At 41.8% G+C, this 14,757-nt stretch overlaps 1 protein-coding gene across 1 annotated transcript in view; it reads left to right on the top strand.

Annotated features, from left to right (window-relative positions):
• Positions 1-14,757, top strand: part of entrep2 (endosomal transmembrane epsin interactor 2) — a 145,313-nt gene that overhangs the window by 55,938 nt on the left and 74,618 nt on the right. The window contains exon 2 of the mRNA XM_088920057.1: positions 10,189-10,245. Coding sequence (XP_088776183.1) covers positions 10,189-10,245 — 57 coding nt within the window. The remainder of the gene's footprint in view (positions 1-10,188; positions 10,246-14,757) is intronic.

Here is a 14,757-nt window from a genome sequence, read left to right as displayed (position 1 = left end):
AAGAGCACGTTCAGCAATAGACTGATTCATCCACGGTGCGACAGGGAGCGCTACAGAAGGTCATTCTTGCCGTCTGCCATAAGACTGTACAATGCATCCACCTTGCGTCTTGGCAGAGGCAACATCGACAGTGACCTGTTTCTGGACTAAACGCATCTACACATCTACTGCTACATATGTTCTCTTTCTTTTTCTTTTTCTTTTTCCCGTTTACAACCACTTTTTGTGCAATATATGCCAGGGACCTGTGCAATACATTTATATTTATATTTATATTTATATCTATAGTTACTCTGTGTTCTGTGTACTGTTCTGTTCTAGTTTGTTCTTGTGCATCCGGACTGTGAGTAACCTTGTATTGTATTGTATTGTATGTATTGTACCATTATTATATAATTCGTTACACTGTGGCTGTGTTGTGTGTGTTAAGCTGCTGTTGCACTGCAATTTCCCTCACGGGATCAATAAAGTATCTATCTATCTATCAGTTGTGAGTTGCAGGGTGATATAGCTGCTGGCATGTAATACAATAACAAAACGGACCCTGTTTTTAACCTCCCAAGCGCCTCTTTTGTCAAACTCACATACTGTACCTGTGTGATCCTCATTAAGGTGAATGAGTTTGCTTCTGGGATTCCTAGATGTGCAAACAGCTTGTGGTGTCATTTCCTGCTCCTGAACGACCAGTGCTGCTGGAAGACAAGAGTGCACTTGAACTGGATAGAGCGCTCTTAGACAACTGTGCAGTGACACAAGCAAATTTACACAACAAGAGTGGGATTCAACATTATTTTGTTTAAAGACCTTGCCCCTGGGTTTGGTTGAACGCGTGCCGGTCATATTGAAGCTGGCGCAGCACTTCCACCTGGATTCGCCTGAAGCAGAACCCCCCTGGTGCCAGTGCGTAGTCCCAGGGTCCCAGGGTGCGTAGTCCCAGGGTGCCCTATGTGTGTCGTTTCAGGACACACTTCTGTAGTTCTGCCGACAGCAGCTCAAAGGTGACTGGTGCAGGAAGGGATGACAAAAAGGGTGAGGCTGAGGAAGAGGGGGAATAGGTGAAATGAAAGCCCAAATTTTTAAACTTTGCTGTGTAGCTGTAACGAACTCTGCCTGTCAGGAAATGGAGGTGCCCTGGTATTGGGGGGGCGCCAGCGGACATTAAGCAGACATAAGTCTCATCTTATTTGTGTTCTTATCTTAAAACTAAACCTGTTCTTCAGATCAGCTACAGATCAGTCTTAGCCCAGGCCTTCGTGGCTGTGAGACTGGGTCTGACTTCATTTCTAAGGCCTGCTGTTTCTGCTGTGCAGCCTCAGATCAGATCACTTTATTAGCCCTATACATTTTCTTGCATTAGGAATTTGTCTTTTCGCATACCCCAGCTCATACCTCATTCACATGTACATGGAGCCCTGAGTCTTGTGGAAACACTACCCACACTGAGCGAAGACTGAGACGGAAGGAACTGAATTCCACTCAGCACATTTCCTTTGTGGCTCTGTATACCCACTTCTTTACCTTTGAAACAGGATAAGTGATTAAATGCTGCATAAATGTCTTTTTATTACCATTTGTTTTGCTGATAAATGGATTTCCCCAGTCCCTTTGGGTTGTTTAATATACATTTTCTAACACAGGTCTTGTCATTAGCATAAAATCTGTGTAAGATGAGCTGTGCTATAATGACTCAAGAGCAGAGCTCTGAGATCTCTGAGCCTCAGAAATACATTGATTGTTGTTTATTGTCACACCCATCTCTCTGTTCAGTGAGCAAATTTGGCTGTTTTACTCTCAGAAACTCAAATGCAGTAAATGGCCCTCAGTTGACGTCTGCGATCGCACCCAGTTGTGTTGTTATTCAGTGTTCAGGTTTGATCTCTGACTCAAAATCAGAATCTGCTCTCAAGTGTTTTTCTTTTTGCCATGTATCGGAGAGGTTACCTGTGTTTGCCATGGTGGCTTTACGGTGCTGGAGAAAGGGCTAATTTTGCAACCACAATGTTTTTGCTTTCCCTGACAAAAAGTCTTTCACTTTAAAGCTTCTAATCACAGTTCACAGTATGTGGATTTCATGGATGTGGAAGTTACTGTAGTCACATTTTCCAGCTTTGGCATGTAAACAAGTACCCCACTGTGCATGCTCAGAGCTGTGCTGTACAGTAGGTAAGGCTTAGCTAGAATGAATGTCTGAATGCACTGTGGCGATCTGACGCCCAGATTTCTGCTCTGCATGTTCATAACAAAGCAGTTGGAGATGTCTAGCATTGCGTCACCTATTGTTGCTGAGCTACCATTGACAGCAATTTTCATAGCTAGGCATGCAATTTAAGTAAGACAGAAGATGAATCTGCTTGACAGTGTTTCTGCAATTGGATTGAAGTAGATTGAATACCCTGCTTATTCATTTTGCTCTACAGTATGTCACATATTGTCTTATTTTGTACTCTGAGGGTTATATTTAAGGCTTGCAATGTGAGGAGATAAGAGGTTGCTCTATGCTGTTATTTGTAAGGTTAAAGCACTAACCTTCTCAAAGCTGCAACTCATGGCTAAAGAGTTATTCTGAATAAAAAGCCCGTATTTTATTGAAAAGTGAGAATAAGGGGGTCTGTAGCTACCTTGTTGTTTTAAAGCAATGGAGTGGAATGAGTTTCCTGTAATACAGCTCTACAAACCATAAAACTGATGAACAGTTTCCTGTGGTTCGTTTTTATTCAGTATGGACATGTGTTGTGACCAGTGTGCAGTCTGGCGTGGCCTCACCCTAGTATCTCCCTCCAAAAGTAATAACTTCAGGGTCCAAAATAAACAGTAAAGCTACTTGATAAAATGCATTAGCCCATAATCTTCTTGTAGTAAAAATTGACGACCACGTCAGCAAAAAAAAATACGGATTGTTTCTTTATGGCTGAGTAAATAAATTTGCAGAGACGGGAGGCCTACCTGTTCTCTCAGACTGATGGCCCTGCATTGAGGGCAGACGGTGGGGCTCCAGCTGCGCAGATCTGCACAGCGCCAGGGCTCTGGGGCAGGCCTGCAGCATCTGTACCTGCTCGGGTGCTGTGAGGCTGCGCCGTTCACAGCAAGGAGGTGCAAGTGGCCGTCCTTGGGGGGCTGGGAAACGGGAAAATCATTATGTATCCTCAGAACTGGCAGCTACTGGTTGCCAGGGAAACCTTGGTTGCTACAATCCCTCTGCCTTGGCTGATGTGTGGAGCACCTTGATTTAAATCCTTGTTTAAAATAACAGATGCTTTATCGCAACAGAAAAGTAAGATGTGTTGTATACATTTTGCATTTGATACCCCTGTCAGTGTTGTGGTATTTGTGAAGATGTACTGTATGGACATCTTTGGTACAGTGGTGAAGACCTGACTTGCTTTCTAGTGTTTCCTGTAAGACTGCAGTGCCTAATGTCTAAAGCTTTGCACTGCACAGACGTGAGCTGTTATAATATGTTATTGTATGCTTTTATGGATCACACTTGTGCCACCAAAGAAATGCTGTGTGCAGAATACGGTATTTTTACATGAGGGAGTTCACGTGTCAATTTTTAGCTGTTCTGTTGAGATCTGTCTATTACAGTACATGGGTATCCCAGCATGCACAATCTTATGAAAATAACTATTATATATTCAATATATAAATGTCCCAATTCTTTATATAAACATATTGTTTTCTAAGGTAATTGGGATATTTCTGTAGATATTCTGTATCTTTAGGTTATATTCATAAGGTTACTGTTTATTCAACATGCTCTTTATGCTGATTTAATCATTAACAAATAAAAGTGATTTAATTCAGCATTGCCAAAGACCCAGAATGTGAGAACTGTGTTGATCCTGGTTCACCTCTGTGGCCATGACCCAGTGTGAGCATTGCTCATTTTAATTAAAAAGGATTTCATAGCTGAGTCTGCTTATGAGGCAGGAGAACTAATCTTTTCATTCTGGTTTTCCCCCCCCAATGGCCAACAGCATTCATAGACACCAATAGGCACAGTTCTGTGTGCTTTCCGCTGCCCCAGGCAGTACCTGGTCAACTAAGCAGGGGTCCACTCTGTTAATTACAATGCACTGCTCCTGTACAGCAAGAAATAGCTTGGGTCACAGCAGAATAGGAACAGCAGAAAGCCATGTCCCATAGTGGCGAAGGTCTTGAATGGGCTCTGACCTGGATCTTGGGAGATCGGCCCCTGTTGCCACACAGACCCCTGATACAACTGAAAGCATTGTTTTTCACCTTGTAATTTGCATATTTCAAATTTAACTTTTTAACTTTATTTCTGCCTGATCAGATACTTACTGTACACGCGCTGGGTGTTTAGGAGTGCTGTGTTACATGCTGTACATTTAAACCCCCCAAAATGGTTTGAAGTGTGAGTGTAAGAGGTCTCAAGGAGAAAGAGGATGTGGCATGTCTAGGAAATGATTAATATTACTACCAGGAATCTTGTGAGTCTCCTGTCAGTGGTAATGCAAAGGCCTATTTGAGAGGAGGCTTCAGTCGACTGGGGGTGAGGGTGCAGGACAGGAGCACACGCGGGCTGAACACAGCCTTCAGTCATACCTCTCACTGACTGACGTGGGCGGCTGACATTACCATGTCGTGTCGAAGGCGGGAGAGGAGAGAGCAGCCATCAGCGGCGGCGGGAGTGGCCAATTTAATAACCACTGCAGCGCGGGACCTTAATTTCACACGCCGGGGAGCTGCCAGTTTTCCGGCCTGTTTTAACCGCAAGGCCCCATGCTGAGCGGTGGCGCTTTTACGTTCGGGAAACCAAATGCTGCACTAAGTCCCCGCTTCAGCGTTCAGATGCTCATTTCGAGAGCCTGGTGGCAGCAATTGCGGAAAAAAGTGGAGGTGCTTTGATAAATTGATGTGGGGTGAGCAGAGTTCCTTCATTCCAAAGACGCGTGATTGATTTGAATGGATATGGAGCTTTTTTGGAGCCCCGTGTGGGGCTGTGAGCCTCCACTGTGGTCGACACTTAGAGCCATTTTTCAAGCATACTTGTGATTTTTGAAAGTCAAACCCGTATAATTTCTAGTTTCTGTAAACGCTGTAATGCATTCCCGAGGGGAGAGATAAATCAGCGTGCCGTGCGGCACTCACTCCGGTTAATGAGAGTGGTTTTTTTCCACATTAACTGCTGCAGGATCAGGACTGTGCATGCAAGTCGGGTAGAAGTAACAGAAGGGGAGAAACAGGCAGTCATAAGAGAGCTGGAACACTTATGCAGTTCTGAGATGTCTGTTCAGTTTAGCTGCGGGGAGACAACCGGCCTTTATTACAGTGGAAATTACAAATGAGATGCTGCATGAGAATTTGTACAGTATGCTGTAGGTAGGTGCCCCCTTCTAAAAGGATAAAGCAACTTGCTTTGCCCCTGCATCAAGTATCCTGCTGCCTTTGAACTGTTATGAGCCACCAGTTATGTGTCCCTCATTGGTGAACCTTACGGCCAAGGGTTCTGACGTGTTTAATTTCTCATTTTCTGTGTAAATCTAGACTTGGGGAGCCAGCGTGCCAACACTAAAGACGTTGGATGCATTATAACTGCGCCCTGGCAAACTAGCGTTGCTAATAGTTGTGTCTCGAGCCATCTCAAAAGACATGGAGAAAAGACAATTTCCACCGTGAAAAGCTATAAGCCCCCCCATGAGATGCATTGTATTTACAATAACATTGCTCTTAATGGAAACTGACACTGAAAGAGCAGGGGTCTGCCTGAAATACATTACTAGGCTTCCTGTCAATTTCTCCTACTGTCTCCCGTTCTCGTTTGGGACTGTCAGGTTATTAAATGCTCTTCTGAATGCAGCAGTCTACTACTATTACTACTTGCTATTAGGGGGAGTTAGACCTCTGTCCTGCCTTCTCCTAAATGTCACCGATATCAGTTGTTAACAACATGCTAATTATCGTATGTTTTCCAGGTGCACAAAACAGCCTCTGGGAATCCTAATGTGGATTTACCATTTCAAAGTATAAGCCAAATGAAATGAATAAAACATTAGACATAAAAAAACGTCCCTAAAGAATACCTACTGTGTTCTATTGAAAAAAAGGATGATTGTTTTATTGAGACTTCTTTTTATTAAGAGTATCTGAGAACAGTCTGAGTGGAAAATTAACTTTCTAAAATGGCCAGAAAATGTGACAGAAAATCTTTGAGAAAAAGGCAATATGGTTGGTGCCATACGTTTTTTAAATTTAAAAGCGATCAGTTTAAACTGAGAATCTCGGGAAGGTTTTCCATTATACACGGGAGCACTGCAAGGGTACAGGAGACATTCGCTCTAGGAGGTGGACAGTGTCCATGCGTTCAGCAGCCCTTGTTTGGAATGGGGCTCAATGGACAGGGCCTGGCCCACACAAACCAGAGTGCTCGCCCCTCTCCTGAACATTTTAACAGCTGCTGCGATACAGCAGGCTGCATGAGCCTACGTCCTCAGACAGAATCAATAATTCATGAGAAAGCCGATAGAAATTGGAGGTTCACTCTGTAACTTTGTGGGAAAAAATGCCCCATGGGCTCAGAAAAAAACAAAGAGGAAAAAAAATGGCCCATTATCTTTTTTGAACCGGAAAACCTGAGTTACGTGGCAGGATTAATTCAAGTGCTCTTGCAATCCTGTAAATCAAGCTTTCTCTGTGACATCGCCTGGGCACAGATATCTATCCTCCCTACCTTTGAATAGAGTATAGTCATCATTCAGAGGTAGACGGACAGATTTTTACTTTTTGTTTGTGGCATTTGGAAATGTTGGCTGCCTCGTTTAGCTTTGTACCACAGTGCGCTCTTTGTTCTCATCACAAGGTTATAGTGTGACGAGCATAGTGGTGACTCCATAGGCGTGATTTTCCAGACTAGTTCTGAAAGGCCTCGCTGACCTCTTTTGCCGGCGTCTCAAGCTATTACTTTTTAATACGGTTAAAAATCTTTTTGCTTCTCATTGCGGCAAGTGGTTTGTCAGCCTGTATCTGAAAAGCGCTATTCATATATTGTATTTTGAATTGTGTGAGGAATATTGTGTCCAATCATTCATGTCCTTCGGATGAGATGTAAAACTGAGGTCCTGACTCTCTGTGGTCATTAAAAATCCCAGGGCGTTTCTCGAAAAGAGTAGGGGTGTAACCCCGGCGTCTTGGCCAAATTTCCCATTGGCCCTTACCAATCATGGCTTCCTAATGATCCCCATCTATGAATTGGCTTCATTACTCTGCTCTCCTCCCCACTGATAGCTGATGTGTGGTGAGCGTTCTGGCGCACTATGGCTGCCGTCGCATCATCCAGGTGGATGCTGCACATTGGTGGTGGTGGAGGGGAGTCCCCATTACCTGTAAAGCGCTTTGAGTGGAGTGTCCAGAAAAGCGCTATATAAGTGTAAGCAATTAATTATGTCTGTTGCACCACTTCAGACTTAAGCCACTACAGGAATTTTGTCTTACTTCTTGCAATGGACACAGGCATTTCAAAGCTCAAGCACAGACCAGCTCCCGCCTCTGAAACAACTTCAGCTCCAGCTGAAGTGGGCATGTTCTGAAACGTGGGCATGTTCTGATTTTGGAAGCATCGTTTACAAGGGGCTTGGATACCGCAGACTGGAATGAAATTAACTTTGGTTTCACTTTTTCCCAACTCTTTAGATCTCATTTCAGATTTTTCATCTATGAAATTCCATTGATCCATTGTTTCTGATACTTTTTATGTTGCCTGGATTTTACAAGAAGGATTGTGTCTATTAAAGCCTTTAAGTGCATGACAGTTTTATGAATATTTGATACTATGGAGAAACATACCAACATTTGTGACGTTTGTCGGTGGTACGAGGCATAACTTAGGATAATTTAAGAGTTTTTGCTCAGGATGCAGTAGGTCTCACACAAAACAATCAGGTCTTGCTAATAAAGGTAGACTGTGAATGTAGTGTTATTTTACTAGTTTGGGAAGACAGAAAGTTTTTCTTGTACAGCAGGGTCTTGACATCTGTGAGTTTAACTTTTGCAAATTAGCTTATTCGAGATTCGGTCTGGCCAACGCAGTCTTGGGTGGAAGAACAGGAAAGTAGGATGAAACCAAGCTGAAGGTTGTAAAGTACAACTTAGAAATTCATTTTGAAAAAGACAAGGATGGTGAGACGACCCTAGCTTGTGAGTGAGCCTCTCCTTGCTTGATTTTGTATTTTAACGACAGCTCCCAGTTTGTTATCGGCGGTGTGGTGGATTACAGACTGGAGATGACTTTACAGGCTCACTGCCAGTTTTATTGTCCTTTTCATTACAGTGGGGCATGCTAAGCATGGAGCAGGGTATTAGCTGTAAAGGCAGAGAGAGAGAGTGCTGGCATCTACTGGATGCAGAGGAGGGACTCATGTTATTTACTGTATCATAGCTGATTACTAGAACTTTGTGATTACAGTTGTTTCTTCTACTTGATCGGTGTTATTTTAATTAACTTAAAGTCAATGCATTAGTACTTTGATTGTCAAGTAAGGGAGGGCTTACTTGGTTGTTTACAATAGTTCTCTGCACTGAACTCTCGCGAATGTCCAGTCCCTACTATATACTTATTGAGTATTTTTGTAACACATCTGTTTATTATTTCATCTAGTGGCCTTTTATGGGTTTTTTCATAGCTGTGTTTGTTCTGCTATTCTGAAAGTAAATGTAAAATTGTCAACTGTAAAAAAGGTGAATATCTACAGTAGCAGTATAGAAAAGGAAAAGATTGTTTTTTTTTAGTTTAACTTAATCCAAGCTTTGGAATTTAACAGGGAGGGATCTTATTTTGGCGTGCTGGTGGGGTAGAATAGTAGTAGGAATAATAATTCTTTGCATTTTCATCCTAAAGGGTCCCAAAGGCCTTTACAGAGAGGAGGGGCCCCACTTTGTCCTCCACTAAAGTACAGCTCCCACATGGGTGACACATAATATTCCCACTACACAGTGGATAGAGAAGAAATGAATCAGTTAAGAGGGAACTGTAGGGGGGGCAGACTGTACAATTGGAGAGTTTAGGAATTTAGTCAGGACACTGGGGCTAACATCTCTACTCCTATGAACAGTGCCGTGGAATCTTTAATTATCAAATCTGGACCTCATATTAACATCATAACCACAAATCAGCACCTTCTACAGCACATTGTGCCTGGTCATCATATGGGGGCATTTGTTTAGAAATTCTAGTTGAGAGGGAAGGGACCAACCTACTGGTCCACCAATACCACTTGAGCAAATCTGGTTTTCCTTGAAGATTTCCCATCCCAGTGCTGTCCAGGCCCACTCTTACTTAGCTTCAAAAACCTGGAAAAGAGCAGACTGCAAGGTGGTGACATGAGTGACATTTATGGAAATAATATGTGTGAAGCACCTCAAGGGGCTACCATGTTTTCACTACTTTATTGTCTCTAGTTGCCTGACATAAGGATATTTAGGGTGTTCTAGGTGCAGCTGAAGTTTTACACATAAGATACCCCTTTGAAGAGAGATGAGTGGTTTCTTCTTGGTGGTGTCTGTGATGCTGCTTGTGAAGTTGATTAACATTTTGATGCTGTCAGCGGTTATATATGAAAAAGCCATCATTCATAAAGCACCGTGCTTTGTTTTGGCTGTTCACTATTTGTTTTCCCAAGAAGAAAAATAAATGAAGTCTTAATGTTGCAGAACCAAAACAGAGAACCTTTAAACTGCCTTGAGAGAGTTTTCAATTAGCATCTAAATGTTTAATGTGGCACTTCACAGCTTCATTACATTATTTTTATGAAATGAAGGCATGATCGTCACCCAAATTTAACCGCTTAAGATTTGTTCCGATTTTTGCACCGGGCTTCAGAAGAGCATTCCAACGTTCAGGTGCACTCTTTAAAAAAAAAAATGCTCTTTGTTTCGGCTTTCTGTAGTTCACATTAATTCTGTGTGGCACCTGTTATCTTCTCAGTGTTAATTAACAGTGGGTTTTGCTGTCATGGCATACTGTAGGATCCTGCAGCCCCTGTGGGTGTACATAGTCACAGCATCCTCCTGTCTGTTTGTGGTTATCTTGAGAGAAACCTCTGCTGTTCTGTAAGTATTCTATGACCAAATGCTGTAGATCTGATTAGCAGCATTGTCTTGTCTGTGCTTTCCTACTGCATTGTCAGCTTCCCATGGGGTGGTAACAACCTATTCTCTGATGATTCCCAGGTGCTGCTGTCGGGTCTGATTGGGGTGGTGTCCTGGAAGAGGCCTCTCTCCTTAGTGGTAAGTGCTGGTCTGAACCTCTCTAGTCCGAAGCATTTGCAGCTGCAGTATAATTCATGCAGACAGGATGAAACATTTATCAAGGACTTATTTATATCAAGGACGTGTTTAAGGCTTGACAGTGGGTCTGTGAAAACAGTTTTAATGTCTGAAATCTATGATTCCGGCTTGCAGCTCCCCAGTACAAGGATGTTGACACATCATTTATCGATGTGGAAAATTGGAGTACACGTTTAATTATTTAGAAATGCCACAGCCTTTACTTAATTATGCAACAGCCTTCATGTCTCTGGGTCACAGCCCAAGTATTACACAGAAGTAAAGAACAAAGCTAAATTAATCAATAACCATTCGCTTAGAGGATACCTTAGAGATTATATTAATTTGCAAGGCAAGGGAGTGTGTTAAATGTTCAGTAGCATTGGGTTGTGTACATTTTAAAATACATGATCTTTTTTTGTGAAATGGGCTTCTCATGGATCATTCTGAGTTGACAACTGTTGATATTGTTGTCACATTCTTGACTGTCATTTCTCATTTTAACTAAAGTGGGCACATTCTGCGCACCTCAATTTACAATATACATGTAATATATGGTTACACTGTGACTCTGGAGCAATGCTCGGACACTGTCACTTTTATTTTAATGCACAGGGATAGATACAGTAGATATGTCTGTCCAGATGTCTGTGTGGTGAAATAAAAAGCAAGCAAATTGGAAGATGCTTCCCTTACAAATATATGATAATATATTGGCAATGTGATGCTTTAGATCTGTTTGGTGAAGCCGTTCGTTGTCTTTTATGTGGGAGACGTTATGGTTAATACTAAGCATGCACTATTAGAATCATGTCTTCATAAATTGAGGAATGGATATGAAATGATGTGTTACTGTATGTGGCCTGACACAGAACCTACAGTAGGTCCCGAATTTCTAACTCCAGCACTCAGAAGTGAATGAATGTAATGTAAAGCGTGTGCATTGAACCTTTGAAGTTCAGCAAAGCAATTCCCTACTCATAAGGTATTCTGGATTGAGACTGCTGGCTGTGTTCCTGATGAATCTTGTTTTCAGCCTTAATGCAGAACTAGGTTATAGAGCACAAAATGTATTGGACAAGACTGGCAGTAAACAGTAGTAAGTTGAGTCAATATCTTTGATGTTTACCTAGAATTGATTTGTGCACTTAATAACAAACATGTTGCTGTGCAATGCTTTCACACTAAAATAAACAGGCTTGTATAGCTACGGTGTTTTTCAGTACTTTTGTTCCATTATTTCTTTGTACCGACTTGCACGGTCTGCTCATTCATATGGCGGTCACCAATGAGCGGACGTATTTGCTTTCCAACTCTTTTTAGTCAATATTGACCTTTCATTTCTAAAAGGCAGGCACCCAATATTAATTTATTAAGAAACGCTTTTTTCATAAGGCGTGTGCGTGTTGGATATAACGCGATTGAAGTATACCGGAACTAGTAACACTCGTATGGTACTTACTGTTGAGCACAGTAACGCACTCTTGAGAAATGGCGCGGCCTCTCGTTTCCCGCCTGTACACGTAACAGAGTTGTGTATCTCGGCTACTATATTTTCATTCTTTGGAAACAGATATAAATATAGCTGTTACTATGAGTTACAAGGATATGAAGCATTCTGCTGTTTTTTTTTATCTATTGGTGCGTGTGATGCAAGTGAAAAGAAAAGGAAAGCTATTACTTTTTTTTAATTTTTATTAAACGTATAGAATTTACAAATACAAATACAACAAGAGGATCAGAATCAGGTACAAGAGAAAAAAAACGCAACAGAAAAAAGAATTAAACTACCAGAGGTAATTAAGTAATTATGTGATCAAATTGTATTTTTTACGTATATCATGTTTTCCTTGCTTTATTATTTCTCAGTTATTTATAGAATTTAGTGTTTCAACATGCATGCGTTAAGGAAAGCTATTACTCTGGAACAAAAGCTTGACGTTATGACGCCATAGGAGAGAAACGACAGAACGTGATAGCGTTCGCGCTACCGGGGTGTATTTAAACGATGTTTGTTGCAGCCTCCTCTGCTGCAGAATTTCTCATCGCTTAGCGATGTAAATACTGATGCATGTTATGCCTTATTTTTTTAAAATCTATTTTTCTCTGTTTTCTGTTTAGTAATGATCGCAAAAACATGTTATCCAAAAGTAATACATTCAAACCAATAATATGACCAATTACTATAGTAGAACAATCCGAAATCTTTAGCCCCTAACCATTTTAGGTCCCATTGAACCAATCGTTTCTATAATGTCATTTCTGTAACCCCGTGTTTTCCAGGGACACAACTACCGCGTTATAACAGAAATACCTATCTACTGTACATACAGTATATAAATATATCAATAATCGGTTCTATTTGTTTGCTAACAGCACGTTTAACTCCCTCTGACGTCGTTTTGCAAACCGAAGACATTTTTTTAAAGAAATGGGCTTGATTCAGTTTGGCAGCGGCCTGGACAGGGATGAAACAATGCGAGAGTCATACTCTAATGCACAATATAAAAGTTCAGGGTACAGGGAATATAATATTAGGAAGATCTGGCTGGCCATTAGCCTAGGGGCAGTGCCCCCAATGGACAGGGGGCTGCAACCTTAGAGGTGGAAAAGAAGTGTTAGCACAGTGAACTGAAGGCAATGTCTGTTCTGTACCTCAGTAGTCAGGATTACTGGAGTTTATTATAAACTTCAGTAGTAATTCTATTTACTGTAGTTACCAGAAAAAATATATTGCGATCATAATTAATATTTGTGATCATTTTGCAAATGTTTACAATACTCTAAATTTAAAGATTTAATACTAAACCGTAAATGGAATCTTTTATTGTAAAACATATTAAAATCACAGTAAAACCTGCATCGGTACAGTAGAGAATGATACAAAGTACAATCTGCACATGATGTAAGTTTTGTAATAACCATAAAAAAATGTAATGAACAGGGAAGTTCTTTGTACATGCTTTGATATTTTATTTTCTGAAAAGCACACAGTTCCACTCTATGCTTCAAAATGACATTTTTGCAGCACAGGATGAATGAGCACCTCAGAATGTATCTAAACAAATGATCCGAAACATAAAGACTCCGTGTGTTCTGCAGATGTGTGCTGATGTAGCAGCAAGAACCGGGTTTCTAACTGCGTTTTCAATATGTTTTTCACTGCAACAAGGAGAGAGCTCCCGGTGGATATAATCACGTTCATCTTCTGTGGGAATCATTGTGTCTTTTTTTATTTGGGCTGGAAATTGCTGTCAGAGCCAATACAGCACTGGTGTACCGGTGTGGTGCGCAACACACTGCAGGCAGCGCATACAGCGTGCTGGAAAGTGTTAACATTAGTCGACCCATGCCAATTCCTTCTGCATTCCTTCAGTAATGATCCATGAAGGATGGGAGTAAGACAAAACAGTGTGCCTTGATGATTTCCACTGCCTCTTTTCCTGCGGGAGAGATTGCAAACTGAGGTCTGCAAGGTCCAAAACTCCACTTCCTGGAGGATAAATATGGAGTTTTCTTTGTCCATCTGCCTTATTGCACAAAAGATCCTTGCTTTGCAGTATAAATATTGACGATTAAAGAACTGTCTCTTAATCGTGATGCAAAATGCACCGTGGATTTCAAATACTAAAGTAAAATAAAAAACACTGAGACTTTAGCTGCGGTGGGCATGATATTAAGGGCAGATTAATTGCACACCCTTGGTGTGGGAGTAGGGGGAAGAGATCTCAATGCTCTATGAGAATACAAACATCTGAACAGCAGCTTGGCTACTGCTCCTTAGTCATCATTTACTTAGAGTTCTTATTACCGAAGGAGTAGGGCTGTGGTTTGGAATTGCAAACGGATCTGGGAGAGGTGGAACATTAATTGCAGCAGCCCGGGCTCTGCAGTGAAGGCATGAGGAGAGGGCCGAGGAAAATGCTGTAATCTCTGAAGACGGAGAATGCTGCCCAGAGGTGGTCCTCGTGAATGCTGCAGAGCAAATTGCAAGATTCTGCAAGGGAACTGACCGCCGCTCTTTCGAGAGACATCTGCAGCAGCTATCTTTACTCATCTCAATCTCTGCCACACCACCCTCATTAACAGCAGAGTTAGTCCCCCAGCTGGCACTGGCACTGTTCGAGCCGGGCTGCATTTCTTGAAGGCTTGTCGGGGGCCGCGTGCCGTGTAATTGTCATTATTGTATTTTTTTTTAATGGTTCTGAAACAGTGTGACCAAAATAGAGGCAGCTGTGATGATGGCTTGCCTGCCTTTGCCACCATGGAAAACTGTCAGTGATGGTCTTTGAGCAGCCATAGCACGAATTTGACTTAGACCTGGGACCTGTCTGCAAATTGCCACGTTACTCATTTCCACAGACATTCTTACAGTTTATCCCAGTGTGCAGCTATTAGACACCCTGTCTCCTGCCAAGAAGGAGAAATTATTTGTGTCCATGCGCTGACAGGGAGAAGAACCTGTGTCGTACA

Source organism: Atractosteus spatula, chromosome 7 (genome assembly GCF_055471065.1).
Source record: "Atractosteus spatula isolate fAtrSpa1 chromosome 7, fAtrSpa1.hap1, whole genome shotgun sequence".
Taxonomy (NCBI): Eukaryota; Metazoa; Chordata; class Actinopteri; order Semionotiformes; family Lepisosteidae; genus Atractosteus; species Atractosteus spatula.
Note: the sequence above shows the minus strand (reverse complement) of the source record. Positions and strands in the feature narration are given on the sequence as shown.